Source organism: Danio aesculapii, chromosome 2, assembly GCF_903798145.1.
Source record: "Danio aesculapii chromosome 2, fDanAes4.1, whole genome shotgun sequence".
Taxonomy (NCBI): domain Eukaryota; kingdom Metazoa; phylum Chordata; class Actinopteri; order Cypriniformes; family Danionidae; genus Danio; species Danio aesculapii.
In genome coordinates, this window is record NC_079436.1 from 55,931,642 (window position 1) to 55,958,664 (window position 27,023).

The 27,023-nt window shown below is 37.1% G+C and overlaps 1 protein-coding gene across 2 annotated transcripts in view; it reads right to left on the bottom strand.

Annotated features, from left to right (window-relative positions):
• Window positions 1–8,583: 8,583 nt before the first annotated feature.
• The window catches only part of si:ch211-178n15.1 (uncharacterized), a 37,220-nt gene continuing 18,780 nt past the window's right edge, over window positions 8,584–27,023 (bottom strand). For both annotated transcript variants that reach the window (XR_008835615.1, XM_056446021.1), the window contains exon 3: window positions 8,584–10,908. Coding sequence is in view for 1 of the 2 variants with exons in the window: in XM_056446021.1 (XP_056301996.1) it covers window positions 10,902–10,908 (7 nt within the window). In the remaining variant the exon portion in view is untranslated. The remainder of the gene's footprint in view (window positions 10,909–27,023) is intronic.

Genomic DNA, 27,023 nt, shown 5'->3' on the forward strand with positions numbered 1-27,023 from the left:
ATAGATAGATAGAATGACAGAACGATAGATAGATAGATAGATAGATAGATTGACAGACAGTCGGTGTTTTGATAAATTACCATAGATATTTATGAATTAGTTTAAAGACTGCCTTCTTTTTAAAGTCTATACATGGCGTCAACATTTGCAAAGTTTATTTTGCTAGCGCACGTGATCAGTTTTAAGGTAAACGATTAATGTGCAAGTCAATCTACTGAAAAAAACTGTCTTGATAATCTTTAATCAAAAATCTGGCAATTTGCTGTAGCTCTGGAATGTCTCTCTGATTGGTCAGCTTGGGTGGAATATGCTTAGCCACGCCCCTCCAACCATTAGTTTGCTGTTTCAGTTGGAAATCCGTCATCAAATTGAAATAAAAGTCTCAGCAACTTCTAGTTCAGGCTGACTTTAAACACATTAAAAAATTTGAGTGTTTTTAGAAAGTTGTTATGAAGTTGCTAAGGCCTTTGAGTGTTTTTAGAATGTTGCTATGTGGTTGCTAAGGCATTTGAGTGTTTTTAGAGTGTTGCTATGTGGTTGCTAAGGCTTTTTGGTGGTTTTTAGAATGTTGCTATGTGGTTGCTAAGGCATTTGAGTGTTTTTAGAATGTTGCTAAGTGGTTGCTTAGGCTTTTGAGTGTTTTTAGAATGTTGTAATGGAGTTGCTAAGGCCTTTGAGTGTTTTTAGAATGTTGTTATGAAGTTGCTAAGGCCTTTTGGTGATTTTTAGAATGTTGCTACGTGGTTGCTAAGGCTTTTGAGTGTTTTTAGAATGTTGTAATGGAGTTGCTAAGGCCTTAGAGTTTTTAGAATGTTGTTATGTGGTCGCTAAGGCCTTTGAGTGTTTTTAGAATGTTGTTATGAAGTTGCTAAGGCCTTTTGGGGATTTTTAGAATGTTGCTACGTGGTTGCTAAGGCTTTTGAGTGTTTTTAGAATGTTGTAATGGAGTTGCTAAGGCCTTAGAGTTTTTAGAATGTTGCTATGTGATCGCTAAGGCCTTTGAGTGTTTTTAGAATGTTGTTATGAAGTTGCTAAGGCCTTTTGGTGATTTTTAGAATGTTGCTACGTGGTTGCTAAGGCTTTTGAGTGTTTTTAGAATGTTGTAATGGAGTTGCTAAGGCCTTAGAGTTTTTAGAATGTTGTTATGTGGTCGCTAAGGCCTTTGAGTGTTTTTAGAATGTTGTAATGGAGTTGCTAAGGCCTTGGAGTTTTTAGAATGTTGCTTTGTGGTTGCTAAGGCTTTTGAGTGTTTTAGAATGTTGTTATGGAGTTGCTAAGGCCTTGGAGTTTTTAGAATGTTGCTACGTGGTTGCTAAGGCTTTTGAGTGTTTTAGAATGTTGTTATGGAGTTGCTAAGGCCTCAGAGTTTTTAGAATGTTGCTATGTGGTTGCTAAGGCCTTTGAGTGTTTTTAGAATGTTGTTATGAAGTTGCTAAGGCCTTTTGGTGGTTTTTAGAATGTTGCTATGTGGTTGCTAAGGCTTTTGAGTGTTTTTAGAATGTTGTAATGGAGTTGCTAAGGTCTCAGAGTTTTAAGAATGTGGTTATGAAGTTGCTAAGGCCTCAGAGTTTTTAGAATGTTGCTATGTGGTTGCTAAGGCTTTTGAGTGTTTTTATAATGTTGTAATGGAGTTGCTAAGGTCTCAGAGTTTTAAGAATGTGGTTATGAAGTTGCTAAGGCCTTAGAGTTTTTAGAATGTTGCTATGTGGTTGCTAAGGCCTTTGAGTGTTTTTAAAATGTTGCTATGTGGTTGCTAAGGCCATTGAGTGTTTTTAGAATGTTGCTATGTGGTTGCTAAGGCCTTTTGAGGGTTTTTATAATGTTATAGAGTTGCCAGGGTCTTTTGAGAGTTTTTTTATGTTGCTATGTGGTTGCTATGGCCTTTTAAGTGTTTATAAAATGTTGTTATGCATTTGTTAAAGCCTTTTTGAGTGTTTTTACACCATAAGCAGATAATTAATAATAATAATTAATAAAATATAATAATTAACGATACATTTCTTAGCATAACAAATATCTTATTTTGCTTAAGTAAGTGTATCTGAAAGCTTATATATTTGTACTTTTTTACTTTTAACGCAGCAGAGAATCAGTATCCTCTTGAGTCTTGTTTTTGTTTTGCTTTTCACTGGAGTAAATTAGCTTCATCATGGTTCATTTCCTCTGTTTCTCCTCGTCAGCTCGTTAGATGTTAAAAGCAACAAAAACACGAGTGATTTCTGAATTGCTGATGCAATTTTTCATGTAATAAGCCGTGCTGGCTTTTCTTTATGTCTGACTAAAGCGGTGTGTGGTTTAGTCTGCGGTTCAGGCCAAGAATAATGACTGTGTTTGACTGACCTTGCGCACTCGGCTAACCCACAGTCACTTAGCGGCTAGTCATGAGAAATATGTGTCTTTCTGAGTCCGGACAGCAGGAGGACGGGTCACTGAATCACTTCCAAAGGCAGTATTTGTCCAGCAAATCTGACTTGGTCCATAAAGTCTTTGAGTGCTAAACACCAGTGAACTGATTCATCACATGAACATTTAAAGCAATTTACTTACTGATCTAAAAATACTTAATATAACTTTAGGAATTTTAAATGGCCAATAATAACAAAGTGTATCTAAACAGTGACTGAATCTGTGAAAAAAAAAAAAATGTCCAGGTCACAGCTAGTACAAAATCAAAATTACATTTTACACACACACACACACACACACACACACACACACACACACACACACACACACACACAAAAGGTACTGGAAATATTCCTCAGAGATTTTGCTCCATATTGACATGATAGCATCACACAGTTGCTGCAGATTTGTCGGCTGCACATCCATGATGTGAATCTCCCATTCCACCACATGCCAAAGGTGCTCTATTGGATTGAGCTCTGGTGACTGTGGAGGCCATTTGAGTACAGTGAACTCATTGTCATGTTCAAGAAACCAGTCTGAGATGATTCAAGCTTTATGGCATGGTGCGTTATCCTGCTGGAAGTAGCCATCAGATGATGGGTACACTTTACACAAAGGCATGGACATGGTCAGCAACAATGCTCAGATAGGCTGTGGCGTTGACACGATGCTCAATTGATACTAATGGACCCAAAGTGTGCCAAGAGAATATCCCTCACACCATCGCACCACCCCCACCAGCCTGAACTGTTGATATAAGGCAGGATGGATCCATGCTTTTATGTTGTTGATGCCAAATTCTGACCCGACCATCCGAATGTCACAGCAGAAATGGAGACTCATCAGACCAGGCAACGTTTCTCAAATCTTCTGTTGTTCAGTTTTGGTGAGCCTGTGTGAATTGTAGCCTCAGTTTTCTGTTCTTAGCTTACAAGAGTGGCACAGAAGTGTGGTCTTCTGCTGCTGTAGCCCATCTGCCTCAAGGTTGGATGTTGTGCGTTCAGACTTCAGCAGATCGTCCTGACCATATCTCCATGTCTAAATGCATTGAGCTGCTGCCATGAGATTGGCTTATTGGAAATTTGTGTTAACGAGCAGTTGGACAGGTGTACCTAATAAAGTGGCCGGTGATTATTTATATTTATTATATAAATTATATTTATTTCTTTATATATATGAACATTTTTTTTGCACGTTTTCCATATGTCAATAATGCACTATAATTACTAGAATAATTATTCATTAACATTTTAATACTGCATTTTTTAAAAATATATGAATATCTTAATATTTTAAGGATTAAAATAATGTAAAATTAAATGAAACCAAATATTCACCAGCATCTTTTTGACTTTTTTTTTGTGATGTTCACTCAAACATTTTGATAATTTCGAATTCAATAAAAATATCATACAAAGTTTTCCTTAAGAATAAATAAATAAATAAATAGTGACAAAAAGCATTCAGCCCCTAAACAAATGCATGCTGGGACATGAAGTGGCCCCTGGAAGAGAAGTGAGGAAACTCTCAGACAAGATTTAAATAAACAGGGATCCAGACACTGTCAATATACCACTGTACCATATAGAGCTCTGGATTATTCATTGCAAATATTAGTCATACACTGTCTGTCAGACTGGAGGAATACTGTAACCTGCAAATACTGCATGTGAGAAAACCATTGTGAACACTATTTTAAGAAATTACACAGTCAGCAGCTTTAGAATAATATATTTGTGTACACAATATACTGTACAATTTATGTACAATTATGATTTCAACAATCAGCTTGTTTTGAAATATAACAAAATAACCATTAAAAATCAGAAATGAGAAATGAGTGTATATTTTACACACGTTTTATTCCTGTGAACTGTACACATTAAGAAGACATTCACGTGTCATTGGCGTTCTGCGGTCTTTCGCGCCCTCTATCGGCCGCTCACTGAAAAAACCGCTACATGTCTATACAAATGGCTTATACTGGCTTTCAAATACTGATTAAATAGTTCCAGTCCACACTATATTGAGTTCCCGTTGATCAACTTTTAATCCAGAAATATAATTTCTTCTGGCTGTATACCGTGTGGTGTTACGAGCTGCCTTTAAGGCAATGTTAGCGTTAATTAGCTTTAGCTTAACGTACAGATCCTTCAGCCTCCCTGAACACAAATCACGTCAATCTTTGGTCTGGATAATACAAATATTATTATTATTATTAATAAATCGCTTCCACTTTTTAGCCGTTTTAACTGTTTACCCAGCTAACCAGGAACGTTTTGGCAAAGTTGTGTCAAAGTTAAACAAACATTCTTTCAGAAACGTTTCTTTAGTTAGTCTACAGTAGGCTATTTGGTATTTTGTAATGTTCTCAAAACGTTAGTTAGACTGTCTATCGTATACGGATGTTCCCATATAAAAATGATACGTGGGAATATATGCATATTACATAGCCTGAGATAAATATTTGGATTTTACATATCTATAGGCTAAATGCCATATAGACCAGTGTTTCTCAAGCACGTTCCTGGAGGACCACCAGCTCTGCACATTTACCAAGTCTCCTTAACCACCTGATTCAGATTATCAGCTCATTAGCAGAGACTGAAAGAGCTGTAACGGGTGTGACAGACAAAGGAGACATCTAAAACATGCAGTGCTGGTGGTCCTCCAGGAACATGGTTGAGAAACACTGATATAGACCATTTCAGTGTGGTAATATTGGCCCATAAACATTTCCTGCTGTAACAAGAGGCAATTCAATCATATTGTCACGTCAAAACAGCTATCATAACATTATTTATCAGTATGTGGACCTTTTTGGACTTTCAGAAGCTATGGTAATTAAAAATGTAAAACAATATACATTAGGACCATTAATTGTTATTGTTTACATTCCTCAAAATGGTCTATATGGCCTCTTATATATTTTTTCAACCAGTGGAAATACAATGTTCAAATATATTAGATATAATTATAAATTTATTTTTTAATGCTCTGTGCTCATATTTAAACAGGTTAATATGTATGAACACATGTACATTTTTGTGGGGTCGAATAAATATTTAAAGGGATAGTTCACCCAACAATGAAAATTAGATCACTATATACTCACAGAAAACTTATTTTAAATCTTTATTATGTGTTGCTGTCTTCTGTCGAACGCAAAAGAAGATGTTTTGAAGAATTTTTTGTTATAGCTATTGACTTGAATAGTATGAAATACAAATACTATGGAGTGAATGGTTACAGGTTTACAAAACATTCTTAAAAATATCTTCTTTTGTGTTTGACAGAAGAAAGACACTCATAAATGTTTGAAAAATTATGTTAAAAAAATGAGTAATGACAGAATTTTTATTTTTGGGATCTCTTTACGTGGCTATTTTTGCAAAATTTCACAATATATGTTGCATGTGAGACATATTTCATATGTTAAATCCAAATATAAACTTGTATCTCATATATGTAATTTGCAAATATTGCTATATCAGATTTCTATTTGGGTCAGCCTGTTTTAGAATGTTCAGAATAACACATTCGCAGGTAAAATTTAAAGCATACTTGCTAAATTACAATCAAAGTTCTTGCTGCGTTGCTAAAATTGATGTTTGAACATTGAAGACATTCAGAACTAACATTTCATTAACATAACATTAACAAAACGTTTTTAGTTAGCAGGGTAGTCAAATATTCATTTAAGTATACAGCAAAAGTTTGCATAAACGCTCTCAAGGTCCAGCTATAAAGTATATTTCCAACCAAAAAAAAAAGCTTAATCCTTGGTTTTTCTCCCTTAAATGAAGAAACACTGACATCTGAACACAGGTTAAAAAGGGCAGCTTAAGATTTACACAGAGCAGCTATTGAGAGAGACCCTACTAAAGTTACCCAAAACAGCCTTGACCAGCGTAATTCAGCTTGCATAACTAGTATAGTGCATGTTTTTGGGAACTTTGTCCATATAAACCAGTTAATGATCCATTGAAGTGGTTTGATGAGCTCAGTTTGATGTATTTCCTATTGAAACAGGAAATCAAGGAGAATGAAAGATTGTATACCTTTTAAAAAAACAAACAAACAATAATCTATATATTATTTTTATTAATTTACCTATTTTATTGATTAATTTATTTATTTTTTTACTTCATTCTAAAACAGGTCTAGACCATGCATAGCCCAGCAAACAAGAGCAGTATTTTTAACTTATTTCCAGTATGAGACATTGGCTTTTCATTGTAAATGCAAATTTCCAATAAGCAATTGTTAAACCTGACTACTTTGGTCTTTATGTCAACATGAACTCAGACACCCCTTTCTTACTTTTTTGTACACTTCTCTCACTCTAAAAAATAACGGGCTGTTTTATCCCAAATGTGGGTCAAATATGGAAATAATATATAAAAAACAAGAGCAAACGCTTAAGTGGAAAAAAAAAACATTTAAATTAATAAAAAAAAAAAAAAAACAAAGTTATGTTATATTGAGCAGTGGTCCCCAACTCCCGCATTAATATCCAGCAGCAGAACCGCACACACAATCCAGTACACACGATCTAGACAGGGGTAAACCACATATGGTTAAGACGAATATTAATGTTATTAATGTCTTCTCGGACCTCGTCATCAATATATATATATATAGTTAGTAAATAGCGTACACAATAGACAGCAGTGTATACTATTTTACAAATATGGCGATCGAGACAGGCGAATGGAGAACGTTGTTTCCGGATCACCATTCAATATAATAGACTCAACAGTCATAATAGATGGTCAGTTATTATTTATCTGACATAGTCAGTATAGCAGATACTCGTTTACTGGCTTTACTGAAACATTTTTCATATATATATATATAAATTGGACAGGTTTCATTTATATAACGAAGACATTATAATGAAGGAAACAATTTTAACGTAATTAAAATAATAACCAAGTTAATATGTATAGACTATAATACATCTTTATGTGTAATACAAATCTTTTTACATTTAATAAATGTATAACACTATATTAATGTATTACTCCAGTGATTGAATAGTATTTATTAGCTTAATCAAATAAAAGTCATTACTGTTTTAACTAATTATTTTTATTTATATAATATGAGTACCAAAATTGCACAGATGGTAAAATTATTGTTACGATACAATAATGAAATAATGACTGAAATGGGAAAATCTAAAATGTTCACAGCCGGTCTCGATCACCATATTTGTGAAATACAAAAGCTCCTGATCTGTCATTTACTATATATGGTTCGCCCCCTGCCTAGGTTGTGTGTCCTGGATTGTATGTGCTGAAAAGTGTGTGGGCCTGCAAGCTCAAACCCCAGGCTGGATCAGTTGGTACTGGGCCACAGAAGAAATCATTAATTATTTCTGTTTTATTTATTATCTGAGTCTGAATGATCTTTTATTCTGAAAAATCATGACGTTGCATCTCTGTAACTTGAGTGCCATAATTGAACCCACAAGTTAGCAAAATGAGTAAGAAGGGACCCACGAAAAAATCTGAGCTTTCAGAATGCCCCGAGACACGTGACAAGAACTGACCGATCAGCTTGATACTTTGTATGGAATATACACATTTCTCAGACAAACAGAGAAAACCCAAACACTGCAGTGCTTTTTAATTCTCTCCATAAATAAAACTAGTATCAGAGCTGCAGCAATGTTTTGTCAGCTTGTTATCCTCTGAGAAAACTGTCGATGGTCGCTTAGCAACCCCCCTCCCCACCCACATGCTGCGGTAAAATCGTCAAGCGTTGACCGGTCTGCGGTGATACCACTGTTGGGGACCAATAGTATAGAGCAGTGGTTCTCAAAGTGGGGGTCGCGGGACTATCAAGGGGGGTCGCCTGGTTTTTTTCCAAAAATCTATTTAGTTATTTATTAAACCATAAGAATTACCATATTTCATCCATAACTATACTGAAAAGAAAAAAAAGTTGTTTATAGTTACTATTTACTATATAGTTACTATAGTAGCTTATAGTTACTAGTTATATTGGATTGCGACCCCTGGGTAAATTCCATTATATTAAAGACAGCAATAGCTTCAGATGCAGCAGATTGATTTTATAACACCACGTAAACTTTCTGGCACATTTACAGCACTGACATGCATAAAAAAAATTAAACGTAGAATAAACTTGGGTATATTGGTGTGTGTGCGCGCCATTGCATGCAACGTTTCTGCATTTATAACCACCTCAGAAGATAATGGGGGTCGCGAGTCACTGGCATTGTTATTTTGGGGGTCGCGGGCTGAAAGGTTTGGGAACACCTGATATAGAGTATGTATGAACCAAATATTGGATTAGTTATTCCAATTAAATAAAAATCACAATTTTTAACCCAGTTGTTGTTGAGCCATATTTGACCCAAAACAGCATTTTTTTTGAGTGTTGGTTGTTTAAAATTCAGTAGCTGTATTTTACTACTTCACTGTGGGCCTTTTTTCTTATAGAATTAGATAATATTGTTTATTATAATACTACAGAAGACAAAAACCGAATGAAATGAATGCTCAGTTGCTTTTTGATGCGCATTCTGGAATTTTTTTCAGTAAATGTATGTCTACTGTAATTTATGCACCTTTTTTCTTTTAGGATAAAGTTTATAGGATATAGTTTATCCTACTCAGCTGTATGCTTTTACGTTTCTTATGCGCTTCATATCGTTTCCATTAAAGGTGCCGTATGTAAGTTTCTGACTCTTCTAAAGCATAAAACCACCATGATATGTTTGCAGATATTTAAGAAACATGCCAAGTGAACATTCTTGTTTATCTGAAAAACACTGCTGAAGTCAGATATTCTGCTTTGTAAATGTGTTTTCCCGTGCCTGAACGCTGCTTTTGTTTTGGTCATTTTAACCTGCCCAATGACAGTTTAGCCAATTATATTTCAGCACCCCGGGTTGCCCTTGTAGAACAGTGTATTTCATTCATTCAGAAAGGCTCTTAAAGCATGCGTCCTTGACCGAAATGCGACCTCCAGTGGACAGCAGCAGACTCTGACATGAGAAGCAGATTCAGTTCCTCATGAGGTTATTAATTAGCAAATAATATAAATATTATGAACATAAACAGCAGGTTACATTGTAACTCCGTATCCTAACAACATACATGATGAGATTTGCAGTGATCAGCAATTTGGCTGTTTGCACCAGACGAAACATGACAGAAATTTAAATACAGCCATTCAGAAGCACAGAATATGCACTCTCTCACTAAATGGTAAGGTTTATAATCTAATTAATACATATTAAACCTCTTTAACATTATTAAATGTACATGCTCAATCACGTGTTTTGCTCTAAAGTTCAATTTCAAACAGTTGACTTTATTTTCAAGATCTGAGGTGAACTATCTGCTGCTGCTTTCAGTATATGTCAATAAATGTCATGTAAAATGGCATTCACACTCACATTATTAGCATTTAAAACTGAATAAAGCACATGAGGTTTACCTGAGGTGATCATTTTTTTGTCAGTTTTCTGTTTTTAACCTGTGAGAAATAGAAGCCGTTTCTAATATATCAATTCGAGGTGTTGGTTGAGACAAAAACTCCTTTTAATATAGAGAATATTCCTTCTATCGGGTGCCTTTGCTTTTATTTAGAACATGATTTAAATCACTCGCTCCTGTCCTCAATCTGGCAACCTGAGCTTGCGTTTTGATCCAGGAGTGCAATACCTACTTCAACCACTGGGTGTCAAACTTACATACTGCACCTTTAAGCATCTTTAATAAGATATTCCAAAATGTGCATTAAGAACAGACAGATGGAAACATAGCTGGTGATGCAAATAAATGTTCATAATATTTCCTCAAAATGTAACTCTAAAACAACTTTCCTTTTCTGCTGACATAACTAATTTTGCTTTTTAATCCCGCCCCCTATGACCAAACATTCATTCATTCATTTATTTTTCCTTTCGGTTAGTCTCTTTTTCAGAGGTTGCCACAGCGGAATGAACCGCCAACTATTCCAGCATATTTTTTACGCAGCAGATGCCCTTTCAGCCGCAACCCAGTACTGGGAAACAACCATACACACTCACATTCACACAGACACACTCATACACTACGGCCAATTTAGTTCATCCAATCCCCCTATAGAGCATGTATTTGTACTGTGGGGGAAACCGGAGCACCCGAAGGAAACCCACGCTAACACGGGGAGAACATGCAAACTCCACACAGAAATGCCAACTGATCAAGCTGGGGTGCTGGAAGCGATAGTGCCCGTTTGAACAAACATTCCCTCATTGACTTCCTGTTTCAATCAGAAATACATCCAAGTAAATAAACTTTGATTGTCATTACATGGTGACTTTTAAGTTGCTCCAAACTTGTTTTCAGCAGGTGCGTGTGTGCGTGAATGAAGCTTTTGAGATGTTTCTGGAGTTTTCCATGGGAAATACAGTCACTGCCCATCAGCCCCGGTTTTCCTCCACTGTGAGTCAGCTGGGTTGTGTGGCATCAGTCCCTGTGTAATAAAAGACTTTCATTACATAGTGCACTCTCATGTCTCGGCCATCACAGACAGGGTCACCAACCACAGGCATCTTCATTATACAAATGTCCCTTTCAAAACGTGTTGATCGATGCATCTGAGCAAGCGCTGGAGCCCAGCCCAGATCAGGGAATCACAAAAGCCTCCGACAAACATTTAAAAAAGGCCTAATCAGCAGTAATTACTGAAGATGACACTTTTAACTCCTCTACCTTTGACTTGTCCTTGGCATAGCCGTTGTGTTTGTACAAACCTGACTGGCTCGCATTATCCGCTGTAATAATGTAACGCAATTTACCCGATCGTGTTCAAATGCCAAGACTGCGCTTGCTTATCAGCGTGATTTATTACGCTAATTTACACGCTCAACTTGGCTCAATGTTGAGGACCACAGAGCTGATTGGACACGAGTTTCTAATGCCGCAGTGTGCTGTCTTTATGAGGATTATAGTGGAGGTGCCAGGCTGTTGATTTGAAACATTTTTAATAGCTGTAGAAACTGAGAAGACTGATGGTGTGCACTGGGGTTTGGGCATGCATACATTTCAGTTTAGATTACATGAAACAATCAAGTACTGGTATATACAGAACAGTCACATAAAAGAAGTCATATGTGCTAGATCATGCTAAGTCACAATGCTAGAATATGGTTGTTAGGTCCACCTCATTTCTCTCGCTCTCTCTCGCTCTCTCTCTATACAGACATATATATATATATATATATATATGTCTGTATAGAGAGAGAGCGAGAGAAATGAGGTATATATATGTATATATATATGTATGTATATATGTATGTATGTATGTGTATATATATATATATATATATATATATATATATATATATATATATATATATATATATATATATATATATATATATATATGTATATGTATGTGTGTGTGTGTGTATATATATATATATATATATGTGTGTGTGTATGTATGTATAATGTCCGTTATTTTTTCGTAAATGTATTCCTGCATCGCAAGAAATCTGATCAGGAATGCAGACCTCTAGTTCGTATTTACCACGTCTCCCTTCTCGTTCTGTTGAAACCCGAAATACTGCCAAACTGCAGAGGTTGTGTTCTTTTTCGAGACCAGGTCACTTGGTGCACGACTCGCCATCTTACCTCACCTCTCTCTCCTCCACACTGTCCCGTGATGACAATCATGCATACGCATTTTTAGGCATTAAATAAATAATATTTAATACTTGTCTCCTATATAAGTGCATTGTTTTTTATGACAGTATAACGGTATTGTAAATGACACTGTGGCTATTTTTAGATCCCGCGTTATACCATATAGATTACCGGTATACCATTCTTAGAATGTTGCTATGGTCTTGTGAGAGTTTTTAGAATTTTGCTATGTGGCAAAGGTCTTTTTAGAAAGTTTTATTAGTTCTTTTTGGTTTTTTCTTCTGTTTTTAGGATGCTTTGCCATTTGCTAACGGCTTCAGAGTGTTTTTTAGCATTTTGCTATGGAGATTATATCACCTTTCACATGTTTTTAGAATATTGCTATGGAGTTGCTAGGGCATTTTGAGATTTTTATGATGTTTCTATGGAGTTGCTAGGGCATTTTGAGTTTTTTTTTAGGATGTTGCTATGGAGTTGCTAGAGCATTTTGAGTAATTTTAGAACATTGCTATGCAGTTGTTGAGGCTTTCTGAGTGTTCTTAGAATGTTGCTATGGCCTTCTGAGTGTTCTAGAATGTTGCTATGGCCTTCTGAGTGTTCTAGAATGTTGCTATGGCCTTTTGAGTGTTCCTAGAATGTTGCTATGGCCTTCTGAGTGTTCTAGAATGTTGCTATGGCCTTCTGAGTGTTCTAGAATGTTGCTATGGCCTTCTGAGTGTTCTAGAATGTTGCTATGGCCTTTGAGTGTTCCTAGAATGTTGCTATGGCCTTCTGAGTGTTCCTAGAATGTTGCTATGGCCTTCTGAGTGTTCTAGAATGTTGCTATGGCCTTCTGAGTGTTCTTGGAATGTTGCTATGGCCTTCTGAGTGTTCCTAGAACGTTGCCATGGCCTTTTGAGTGTTCCTAGAATGTTGCTTTGGCCTTCTGAGTGTTCCTAGAATGTTGCTATGGCCTTCTGAGTGTTCCTAGAATGTTGCTATGGCCTTTTGAATGTTCCTAGAATGTTGCTATGGATTTCTGAGTGTTCCTAGAATGTTGCTATGGCCTTTTGAGGGTTCTTAGAATGTTGTTATGGCCTTCTGAGTGTTCATAGAGTGTTGCTATGGCCTTCTGGGTGTTTTTAGAATGTTGCTATGGCCTTCTGAGTGTTCCTAGAATGTTGCTATGGCCTTTTGAGGGTTCTTAGCACGTTGCTATGGCCTTCTGGGTGTTAGAATGTTGCTTTGGCCTTCTGTGTGTTCTTAGAATGTTGCTATGGCCTTCTGAGTGTTCATAGAATGTTGCTATGGCCTTCTGAGTGTTCCTAGAATGTTGCTATGGCCTTCTGAGTGTTCCTAGAATGTTGCTATGGCCTTTTGAGGGTTCTTAGCATGTTGATATGGCCTTCTGGGTGTTCTTAGAATGTTGCTATGGCCTTCTGAGTGTTCATAGAATGTTGCTATGGCCTTCTGAGTGTTCTTAGAGTGTTGCTATGGCCTTCTGAGTGTTCTTAGAGTGTTGCTATGGCCTTCTGAGTGTTCTTAGAATGTTGCTATGGCCTACTGAGTGTTCCTAGAATGTTGCTATGGCCTCCTGCGGGTTCTTAGAATGTTGCTATGGCCTTTTGAGTATTCTTAGAATGTTGCTATGTGGCAAAGGCATTTTGAGTGTTTTCACACTGTTGCTATGGGGTTACTACTGTAAGTTTTTTTTTTTTTTTCTCTCATTTTTAGAGTGTTCTACCATTGCTAAAGCCTTCAGAGTGTTTTTCCAATGTTGGTCTGGAGTTTCTGTTGCTTTTTGAGTGTTGTTTTTTTTTATATATATATTGCTATGCAGTTGTTAAGGCTTCTGAGTGTTCTTGGAATGTTGCTATGGTCTTGTGGGTGTTCTAATGGCGCGTTTCCACTGAGAGGTACAGTATGGTACGGTACGGGTCACCTTTATCAAGCTTGCGTTTCCACTTCCAAAAGGGTACCCTTTTGGTGGCTGTGATGTATGACAAAAAGTTTCAGACAACGTCATATTTACTCGAGGAAATGTTACAGTTAAGCCGTACGGGTCGTTCACATATCATATGAGAAGCCCTTCTTACAAAACAGATGCTTTATACACATAAATACTTGTGTATAAATGTTTATTACCAACCTTTCTATGAACATGATCTGATTATAACTGCAGATGAATGATCAAGGCGAAATAGCCTACTGTAACATCTGCGATTTATGTAAAATAAATAAATAAATAAAGCAGTATATATGAACACACACAGACCCTTACAGTCTCCGATGTTATCAATTACAGAGAAACTACACACAACCTACATTTAGTCCTTATTTGGGTTTAAAAACAACACGAAATATAACCCACAGTCAGTGCAAACCTCTCATCTGTGTCTTGAATCTTCACCAGCACATGTAGCCTCTTGTTAGAAAGTAATTGTCATTTCCGAGTTCATAATAGTCCAAAATAGGATGATAATAGTTAAACATGGCAGTTTGGTCATGATTTAGGTTGCAGAAGCATCATTTGCTGCTGTTTTTTCCAGCTTCTCCTTTGTTTTTTTGCACTTCACTCTCGCGTTTGTCTCTTTCTGAGAGGATCGGATATCAGAGCGCTTCAATGATCACGAGCACGTTATTCATATGAGCTCACAAAGTTCGTTATTTCAAATATAGATGTGCGGCGAGCTCTCTGGAGAAACCGCTCGCACTTTTATATGGGCTTGTAAAACTACAACAGGACACAGCAGATTTTGTTCTTCTTGGCTTTTTGCTGTACATCAAGACGATGACAATTTTTGTTTGAGCTCAGGTTGACGACCATGGCTCTTTATTATATGTATATGAGTGTTATATGTATACAGTGTTATAGCTCGGCTGTGTTTTTAAAAGTGGCGCTTCCTTTGTTTTCATTCTCCTGTGTGAGTGACGTATCTCTGTAAACCAATAGCATTCAGCTATGCATCTAGCTCCGCCTTATGGTACCCTTTGGGACTGTTGGCACCCTTTCGAAAGGGTGACCAAAAAGTGGTATGGTACGGTTTGCTTTTAGGTACCCTTTGACTGTAGAAACGGCCATAAAAGCGTACCGAACCGTACCGTACCACTCAGTGGAAACGGGCCATTAGAATGTTACTGTTTGGCTAAGGCATTTTGAGTGTTCTCACACTGTTGCAATGTGGCTAGCAAGGCCTGCTGAGTGTTTTTGCAATGCTCTTATGGAGTTTCGATTGTTTTGAGTGCTTTTTGAATGTTGCTATGTGGTTGCCAAGCCCTTCTGATTCTTAATTTTTTGGAAAGCTAATCTTTTATGGTACAGCCTGATTATTTTTTGCCAGGAACATTTTTCACTGGTTGAATCCATAAGTCATGTACCTGTTTGTATTCATTAGTGGAGAAATGAAAATGTGTCTTTTTGGAAGTACATGTAAGAAAAAAATGACAATAATATATATTTTAAACATATGATTGTAGTGTTAGTTTCATTTAAATATTCATTCATTCATTTTCTTTTCAGCTTAATCCCTTTATTAATCTGGGGTGAACCGCCAACCTATCCAGCTCATGTTTTACGCAGCGCATGCCCTTCCAGCTGCAACCTATCACTGGGAAACACCCATACACTCTTATTCACACTTATACACTACGGACAATTTAGTTTACCCAATTCACCCGTACCACATGTCTTTATACTTGTGGGGGAAACTGGATCACCCGGAGGAAATCCACACTAACACGGGAAGAACATGCAAATTCTACACAGAAATGCCAACTGACCCAGCCAAGGCTTCATTTACATATCTATATATATATATATATATTAATGTTGTATTTTTTATCTGCGCTACTGAACATTACTGGGAAGTAACTAAATATCTATGTTTGTGTTATTATTTAGTTCCAGAATAAAGATGCTCAACTTCTTGAGGTTCAGATAGAAATCATAAAAGGATTCTTCAAATGCTTCGATAATGTCTATGTTGTTTCTATTATTTTCTATTAATATTTTCTTATTATCTTATTCTTCAGCTGACCGTCTGACCTACTGAAAAGCATTTTTTTCTGGTAACATCAAATCTGACTTTATTCCACTGCCAGGAATAAATAATCTTAAACAATTCTGCACTTTTTTTTCTCTGCAACTTTTAAGTCTGGCTGGATTGCGCTTGTCTATTATTGTGGTGCAGTTTTAGATGACACTGCTCCTAAACACTGTTAAAACAAAACAAAAATTATGGTTGGTCAATTGTGTGTCAGTCTTTTCCTGTCCAAGTGGGCATTGAATTGGTGAGCAGAATAAGCCACAGTGTGACCAGACTTCATGCCGTCATATGATTGCTCCATCCCTCATTTGTCCAAATTGTCTGCCACCCCAGCAAGTCTGAGCGCTCCACTGTTTGCAGACAGATGTAATTATCCACCTACCCAAAAGTAAAACAGTCTTCTGGAGATTTATATTTTATGATTGTTCCTAAAATAGCTTTAGTTTGAGCAATATATCAAAGTGATAGGGCTTTATTTTAATTGTAGCTTAGCATTATAGTCTCTGTTACAGATGAAAAAATGAATCCTTCTGTACTTTATTATTAATTCTATTTAATAACATGAATACTGAAGGGTTTAAATGACGGTGTTAGTGCATAAAAAATAAAACATTTGTAATAATTTTCTGAAATCTGACTACAGGACTGTAAGTGCACAGACAGCAAGTGTTTCACTTTGCCACATTGCCATCTAGTGGCCTTAATTATTATTATTAAAGCTTTTAAAAACTAATTTTTATTGATTCGAGTAACTTGACAATGACAAAACAATGACTGAATTCAGGGTTGTATAAGCCCAGGCATGTATTTCTTTATAAAATGACATTGGAACTGTTCTGTCATACAGAATTTTGCATTTTTTATTTTCGTAGGAATAATTTTTTGACAATGTGATCTTCTGTATGTGAAACTTTGTGAAAGTGAAGGAAAAAGTTTCAATTACTGCATTCTAAAACCTCTCCAAAGAGCCTTAACAACCACATAGCAACAGTCAAAAACACCCAAAAGGCCTTAACAACTGCATAGCAACATTCTAAAACCACCCAGAAGGCCTTAACAACCACATAGCAACAATCTGTAAAAAAAAAAACCCAGAAAGCCTTAACAACTGCATAGCAACATTCTAAAAACACTCAGAAGGCCTTAACAACCACGTAGCAACATTCTAAAAACACTCAGAAGGCCTTAACAACCACATAGGACCATTCTAAAAACACTCAGAAGGCCTTAACAAACACATAGCAACATTCTAAAAACACTCAAAAGGCCTTAACAACCACAAAGCAACATTCTAAAAACACTCAGAAGGACTTAACAACTACATATCCTAAAAAATACTCAGAAGGCCTTAACAACCACATAGCAACATTCTAAAAACACTCAGAAGGCCTTAACAACCACATAGCAACATTCTAAAAACACTCAAAAGGCCTTAACAACCACAAAGCAACATTCTAAAAACACTCAGAAGGACTTAACAACTACATATCCTAAAAAATACTCAGAAGGCCTTAACAACCACATAGCAACATTCTAAAAACACTCAGAAGGCCTTAACAACCACATAGCAACATTCTAAAAACACTCAGAAGGCCTTAACAACCACAAAGCAACATTCTAAAAACACTCAGAGGGCCTTAACAACCACATAGCAACATTCTAAAAACACTCAGAAGGCCTTAACAACCACAAAGCAACATTCTAAAAACACTCAGAAGGCCTTAACAACCACATAGCAACATTCTAAAAACACTCAGAAGGCCTTAACAACCACAAAGCAACATTCTAAAAACACTCAGAGGGCCTTAACAACCACAAAGCAACATTCTAAAAACACTCAGAGGGCCTTAACAACCACAAAGCAACATTCTAAAAACACTCAGAGGGCCTTAACAACCACAAAGCAACAATCCAAAAAATACTCAGAAGGCCTTAACAACTACATATCCTAAAAAATACTCAGAAGGCCTTAACAACCACGTAGCAACCAAGGTTATTATAGTTAATGAAAACGAACGAAAAAACGAAAACTAAAATGTAAAATAATTGTCATTAACTGAAATAAAAATAAAAACGTGAGTTTTTAAAAAAACTAGAACTAATAAATTGTGTACATACAAAACTAACTGAAACTAACTAAAATTACAGCAAAAACCTCCTTCGTTTTCGTCTTTGTAAATGTATTTAATACATAGTCTTACTGTAAGCCTTTTAGAAGTAAATCTAGTTACTCCGCGCTGCAGGTGTTTGACCCGTACGGCACCTCAGAATCTGTAGTCCTGCTCCCATTGGCCAGAACGAGCCGGTTCTCCTCATAGATTGTAAAATATAGGTTCCCCTCCAGTCATCCTCGCTGTCTGAGGCGCGAGCGGTTTAGCTTTCTTGCTAGCGCTCGCGTGCGTCTAACATTATATCTGAAATAACAAACTTGTTGAGCTGATGATAATAACGTGCGCTTGATTATTGACGTGCTTTTGAAACCCGATCCTGTCAGACACTGACAACCGCGAGAGTGAAGCGTGAAGAAACAAAGGAGAAGCCGGAAAACAAGGAGCACATTATTTATCAGCAAACATGAACAAAATGCCATGATTAACTTATTATCTTCACCTTTTGGACTAATTTGAACTGGGAATGACGGAATTACTCTCTAACAGAGGCTACATGTGCTGCTGAAGATTGCAGACACAGATGAGAGGTTTGCACTGACTGTAGGCTATATTTGTGTTGTTTTGAACCTAAATACTGACGAAATGTCTGCTGTGTGTAGTTCTTCTGTAGTTGGTAACATATTGGAGACTGTAAGGGGCTGTATGTGTTTATATATGTTCATTTATTTAGTTATTTAATATAATTACAGATGTTACAGTAGGCTATTTCGCACTGTCATTGATCTGCAGTTATAATCAACTCATGTTCATTGAAAAGTTAGTAATAAACATTTCTACACAAGTATTTATGTGTGTAAAGCATCTGTGTTGTGAGAAGAGCTTTTCATATGATATGTAAGTGACCCATACAGCTTTATTGTAGACATTTCCTCGAGCGAGAATGACGTCGACTGAAACTTTCTGCCATACACCACGCCCACCAAAAGGGTATCCTTGTTAGTGGAAACACAAGCCTGATAAAGGTGACCCGTACCAAACCGAACCGTACCGTACTGTACCAGTCAGTGGAAACGAGCCATAAAAACACTTAGAAAGCATTAACATCTGCATAGCAACAATCTAAAAAGAAAAACACTCAGAAGGCCTTAACAACTGCATAGCAACAATCTAAAAAAAAACACTCAGAAGGCCTTAACAACCACATAGCAACATTCTAAAAACACTCAGAAGGCCTTAACAACCACATAGCAACATTCTCAAAACACTCAGAAGGCATTAACAACCACATAGCAACATTCTAAAAACACTCAGAAGGCCTTAACAACCACATAGCAACATTCTAAAACCACTCAGAAGGCCTTAACAACCACAAAGCAACATTCTAAAAACACTCAGAAGGCCTTAACAACTGCACAGCAACATTCTAAAAACACTCAGAAGGCCTTAACAACTGGACAGCAACATTTTAAAAACACTCAGAAGGCCTTAACAACTGCATAGCAACATTCTAAAAACACTCAGAAGGCCTTAACAACTGCACAGCAACATTCTAAAAACACTCAGAAGGCCTTAACAACTGCACAACAACATTCTAAAAACACTCAGAAGGCCTTAACAATCGCATAGCAACATTCTGAAAAAAACCCAGAAGGCCTTAACAACCGCATAGCAACATTCTAAAAACACTCAAAAGGCCTTAACAACTGCATAGCAACATTCTAAAAACACTCAGAAGGCCTTAACAACCGCACAACAACATTCTAAAACACTCAGAAGACCATACAACCGCATAGCAACATTCTGAAAAAACCCAAAAGGCCTTAACAACCACGTAGCAACATTTTAAAAACACTCAAAAGGCCTTAACAACCGCATAGCAACATTCGGTAAAAAACCCAGAAGGCCTTAACAACTGCATAGCAACATTCTAAAAACACTCAGAAGGCCTTAACAACCACATAGCAACATTCTAAAAACACTCAGAAGGCCTTAACAACCACATAGCAACATTCTGAAAAAAACCCAGAAGGCCTTAACAACCACGTAGCAACATTCTAATAACACTCAGAAGGCCTTAACAACAAAAAAACTCAGAAAGCCTTAACAACTGCATAGCAACATTCTGAAAACACTCAGAAGGCCTTAACAACTGTGTAGCAACATTCTAAAAGCACTCAGAAGGCCTTAACAACTGCGTAGCAACATTCTAAAAACACTCAGAAGGCCTTAACAACCGCATAGCAACATTCTAAAAACACTCAGAAGGCCTTAACAACTGCATAGCAACATTTAAAAACACTCAGAAGGCCTTAACAACCACATAGCAACATTCTAAAAACACTCAGAAGGCCTTAACAACCACATAGCAACATTTTAAAAACACTCAGAAGGCCTGGACAACCGCATAGCAACATTCTAAAAACACTCAGAAGGCCTTAACAACTGCATAGCAACATTCTAAAAACACTCAGAAAGCATTAACAACTGCATAGCAACAATCTAAAAAAAGCACTCAGAAGACCTTAACAACCACATAGCAACATTCTAAAAACACTCAGAGGGCCTTAACAACCACATAGCAACATTCTAAAAACACTCAGAGGGCCTTAACAACCACGTAGCAACATTCTAAAAACACTCAGAGGGCCTTAACAACCACATAGCAACATTCTAAAAACACTCAGAGGGCCTTAACAACCACATAGCAACATTCTAAAAACACTCAGAAGGCCTTAGCAACTGCATAGCAACATTCTAAACACTTTCAGAAGACCTCAGCAACCGCATAGCAACACTCTAGACCTTAACAACCACATAGCAACATTCTAAATACATAATTTCTCAAGAGGGCTTATAATTTTAGTCTTTAACTGTACTTCTCCAACTGTACTTCTCCATTTGGTCTCAATTTAGTTTCATTTCAATGGAGAAGAAACAGAAAGTGACGTAATAAAGAAACTCATTGGGGGATTTTCTTTTCTGCTCTTGAGTCACTGGAATTTAAATGAAACCCACTTGTAAACAGTACCACGTTTTTCAATAGACTTCATTTTTACAGCCGAGGAAGTAGACGCGCTTTCCCAAACATGCCTTAAAAAGACACTGTGTATGGAAGGCACCAAACGGTGGGCGTTCTCTGTAAACACACATGTCTGCGAAAACATCCGCTGTGTTTGGGTGACGCTGTCTGTTATGCGCCTACTTCCTATAGTTGTGTTTAGAGCCCAGCTGTTGTGACCCTCCCAGCTAGTGGGTGGCCGTCACCGTAAATGATGTCTGAAAATGCCTGTGTTTATTTGACCATCACAAATATTGTACGAGCTTGCCTCATTGGGTTAGGCCTAAAGCCAAGTGGTTTCTAATGAAATCCAGACAGAAGGCCTGGCCTGAAAACTGCATGGTCGTGCACAGACGCATACCATCCACTAGAGGCAGAGATGTATAAAGTACTAGAGACCCAGACTTAAGTAAAAGTACAAGTACTCTATCAAAAAGTGACTTGAGTAGAAGTAAAAGTGCTCTTTAAGCACCATACTTAAGTGGAAGTACTAAAGTATTCAGCATTTTTTGTACTTAAGTATTGCAAGTAGTTTATTTCAAAATTTACTACTCAAGTACTGAAAGTAAAAGTACAAGTATTGTGTAATGTAGTTATTAAAGAATGCAGTCAAAAGACATCATATTGTTTTGTTTATTTTAAATCTCTTTTTTGGGGGCACGTCATTAAGCAGAACGAAAAGAAACATGACTTACAATACTGTTTTTCTCTCACGCTTGAACCACAGATCTGACAGATTTTAACAGCTTTAACACACACCTTTCAAAGTTGTGTGTCACAAAAACAGTCCATAATCCACTCAAAACGCTATTGAAACCCATTTTCGGAGCACAATTTACTGGTTGTAAACGCTGTAAACGAACGTTCTAATTCACTTGATTTTGATTTTATTGTAAAAAAAAGAAAACGTGTATATTACTGTGTTAAATGAAAATCTGAAATATTTTATGGCTTATGGCTATGATTTAGTATTCAAAAATGTTTCATTTTGATTATGTTTTAATTAAATTGGTCTTAAACTTCATATTTTTCATATTTTTATAGTATATTTATTCATTCTGGTACTTTTACCATAAACCAACATCTCAACCATTTGGTAGAGGCTGATATTTTAGAAATTATGGGATGTGTTGGGGGAAAATGTATTAATTGTGTTAACTAGCGACATTAGGAGTTAAGAAATGCAATAAATAAAAAAATTCTATTGGTTTTTTCTTGGTGTGGCAGTTAAATGGTTACTTGTAATAAAATTGTGTCCTTTAATACAGCAGTAATATATATGAACTGTACCCTTAATTTGACCCGCTCAAAGAAAACACTCTTTCTGAATGTATCAAACAAAACTCATGCACGGAAGACAGCATGAGCATTTATAGCAAATAAACTAATGTAAATATTCTCCCGCCTGCTTTTTTAAACGCTGACAGGTGAGGTCTTACACCCCTTTGATTGTTATTGTCTTCACCTTCTCAACAGAAAGGGCTGCTATCGGCTTTAGAAATGAAAGCGTTGTTCACTGATGGCGGGAAGAACAGCCGCGGTTACAGTCTATGTATGTATAATACGCGGTTATCACAGGTAATCTATAATAGACACAGTGGAGAAAACTTGCACGTCATACACGCGCAGGTCTGGATCCACAAGTATCGCTTTAACAGCCAAGAGGAGATGAACAGTTGAGTCTCACAACATTTCTCTGTAGTAGTGAAATAGCGGCTTGTGTGCTGTGCCGCCTTCACTCGCCCTCGCGCCTCCGTCCTTCGCCATAGTATTGCGACACCGCACATAGGAGATAAATGACGTCAGTACGATATAACCCGTTATGATCTATTACTGAACCGATATCGACCATTTTGACACCTCTAGTAACGAGTAACGATGCAGCTCATAAAAAATCTATCGGAGTAAAAGTATTAAACTCATCGAAAATATGTACTTAAGTAAAAGTGGAAGTAGGAGAAAAAAACAATACTCCAGTAAAGTACAGATACTGCCTTTTAGTACTTAAGTACAGTAGTGAAGTAGTTCTACTTCGTTACTATACATCTCTGGAATCAGCCTTGCACACATATTGTACTTAAGGCTGCTGTCTTGTGGGCTGTTGTATTTGAATTTGAGGATGGGTAGATGGTAGTGGTAGATGATAGTGTTTATGTGTCCTCTGAATACAGGTTTCAAATAAGGTATGGCTGAGTTTTATTATACAGTATTTATTCTGTTTATTTTGAATCTTGCACCTAACAAATATCCTCATTTAGAAAAAAAAACTAAAACTAAACTAAAACTAAGTCATTTCAAAATAATAGAAACTAATAAAAAATAGTAAATCTCCCTCTAAAACTAATTAAACCTTACTAAATTTGAAAAAAAAAAAAAAAACGAAATAGAAACTAAAACTAATGAAAAATCCAAAACTATTATAACCTTGGTAGCAACATTCTCAAAACACTCAGAGGGCCTTAACAACCACATAGCAACATTCTCAAAACACTCAGAGGGCCTTAACAACCACATAGCAACATTCTAAAAACACTCAGAAGGCCTTAACAACCACATAGCAACATTCTAAAACCACTCAGAAGGCCTTAACAACCACATAGCAACATTCTCAAAACACTCAGAAGGCCTTAACAACCACATAGCAACATTCTAAAAACACTCAGAAGGCCTTAACAACCACATAGCAACATTCTAAAAACACTCAGAAGGCCTTAACAACCACATAGCAACATTCTAAAAACACCCAGAAGGCCTTAACAACCGCATAGCAACATTCTAAAAACACTCAGAAGGCCTTAACAACCACATAGCAACATTTTAAAAACACTCAGAAGGCCTTAACAACCGCATAGCAACATTCTAAAAACACTCAGAAGGCCTTAACAACCGCATAGCAACATTCTAAAAACACTCAGAAGGCCTTAACAACCGCATAGCAACATTCTAAAAACACTCAGAAGGCCTTAACAACCGCATAGCAACATTTTAAAAACACTCAGAAGGCCTTAACAACCGCATAGCAACATTCTAAAAACACTCAGAAGGCCTTAACAACCACATAGCAACATTTTAAAAACACTCAGAAGGCCTTAACAACCGCATAGCAACATTCTAAAAACACTCAGAAGGCCTTAACAACCGCATAGCAACATTTTAAAAACACTCAGAAGGCCTTAACAACCGCATAGCAACATTCTAAAAACACTCAGAAGGCCTTAACAACCAAATAGCAACATTCTAAAAACACTCATAAGACCTTAACAACTGCATAGCCACATTCTGAAAAAAAAACCCAGAAGGCCTTAACAACTGCATAGCAACATTCTAAAAAAAAAACTCAGAAAGCCTTAACAATCACATAGCAACATTCTCAAAACACACAGAAGGCCTTAACAACCACATAGCAACATTCTAAAAACAATCAAAAGGCCTTAACAACCACATAGCAACATTCTAAAAACACTCAGAAGGCCTTAAAAACCACATAGCAACATTTTAAAAACACTCAGAAGGCCTTAACAACCGCATAGCAACATTCTAAAAACCCTCAAGAGACCTTAACAACCGCAGAGCAACATTCTGAAAAAAACCCAGAAGGCCTTAACAACCGCATAGCAACATTCTAAAAACACTCAGAAGGCCTTAACAACTGCATAGCAACATTCGAAAAACACTCAGAAGGCCTTAACAACCACGTAGCAACATTTTAAAGACACTCAGAAGGCCTTAACAACCGCATAACAACATTCTAAAAACACTCAGAAGGCCTTAACAACTGCATAGCAACATTCTAAATACACTCAGACATCCTTAACAACTGCATAGCAACATTCTGAAAAAACCCAGAAGGCCTTAACAACCGCATAGCAACATTCTAAAAACACCCGGAAAGCATTAACAACTGCATAGCAACAATCTAAAAAAAAGCACTCAGAAGACCTTAACAACCACATAGCAACATTCTAAAAACACCCAGAAGGCCTTAACAACCACATAGCAACATTCTCAAAACACCCAGAAGGCCTTAGCAACTGCATAGCAACATTCTGAAAACACTCAGAAGGCCTTAACAACCACATAGCAACATTCTACAAACACTCAGAAGGCCTTAGCAACTGCATAGCAACATTCTAAACACTTTCAGAAGACCTCAGCAACCGCATAGCAACACTCTAGACCTTAACAACCACATAGCAACATTCTAAATACACAATTTCTCAAGAGGGCTTATAATTTTAGTCTTTAACTGTACTTCTCCATTTGGTCTCAATTTAGTCTCATTTCAGTGCAGAAGAAACAGAAAGTGACGTAATAAAGAAACTCATTTGGGGATTTTCTTTTCTGCTCTTGAGTCACTGGAATTTAAATGAAACCCACTTGTAAACAGTACCACGTTTTTCAATAGACTTCATTTTTACAGCCGAGGAAGTAGACGCGCTTTCCCAAACATGCCTTAAAAAGACACTGTGTATGGAAGGCACCAAACGGTGGGCGTTCTCTGTAAACACACATGTCTGCGAAAACATCCGCTGTGTTTGGGTGACGCTGTCTGTTATGCGCCTACTTCCTATAGTTGTGTTTAGAGCCCAGCTGTTGTGACCCTCCCAGCTAGTGGGTGGCCGTCACCGTAAATGATGTCTGAAAATGCCTGTGTTTATTTGACCATCACAAATATTGTACGAGCTTGCCTCATTGGGTTAGGCCTAAAGCCAAGTGGTTTCTAATGAAATCCAGACAGAAGGCCTGGCCTGAAAACTGCATAGTCGTGCACAGACGCATACCATCCACTAGAGGACAATGAGCGTCTGCTGCCAAACCGTAACTACTGCTTTCAGATCCCAAATCAGCTCCTTTTGTTCTCCACCGCACGCACACACATCACATCTGCCGTTTTAACTTTAACCCCGGAGGAATGTGGAATATGTCAGGGAATAGTGTCAGATTCATGTTTTGCCCTGCTCAATGGCTTATGAGTGAACTGTAGTGTAACTAGTTTTTCTCTGCGCAATACGTGAGTATTGAGCTGGCCATGAATAAATAATATACTATTTTATATAGGAAAATAATTGATAGTATATTAGTATTGTATAGTAACCCTACTGAAAAATCCAGCTTAAACCAGCCTAGGCTGGTTGGCTGGTTTTATCTGGTTGACCAGCCTGGTTTTAGAGGGGTTTTGGCCATTTCCAGGCTGGTTTCCAGCCATTTTCAGCCTGGTCTTAGCTGGTCAGGCTGGAAAATGACCAGCTAAAACCATCTTGACCAACTAGCCAGGCTGGGAGCCCAGCCAAAACCAGCTATGTCCATCTTAAACCAGGCTGGTCAAGCTGGTTTTAGCTGGATTTAGCTGGTCATTTTCCAGCCTGACCAGCTAAGACCAGGCTGGAAAAGGCTGGTAACCAGCCTGGAAATGGCCAAAACCCCTCTAAAACCAGGCTGGTCAACCAGCTAAAACCAGCCAACCAGCCTAGGCTGGTTTAAGCTGGATTTTTCAGCAATAAAATAACTAATAAAATATAATAGTAATATAACATATAGCATAAAATATGTAATTTATAGTCAAAACTATAGTGTTTTTGAACCATACTATACATGTTAATGATACTTAATGAACGCTCCATTATACTGTAGTATTAATTATATTGATAACTGCTGATAAACTGTAGTAAACGCTGTAGTATGCTTTAGTTTTCACTCCATAAACTGTGGTGTATTGTAGTACAATATACCCTATATGTATTGGGTC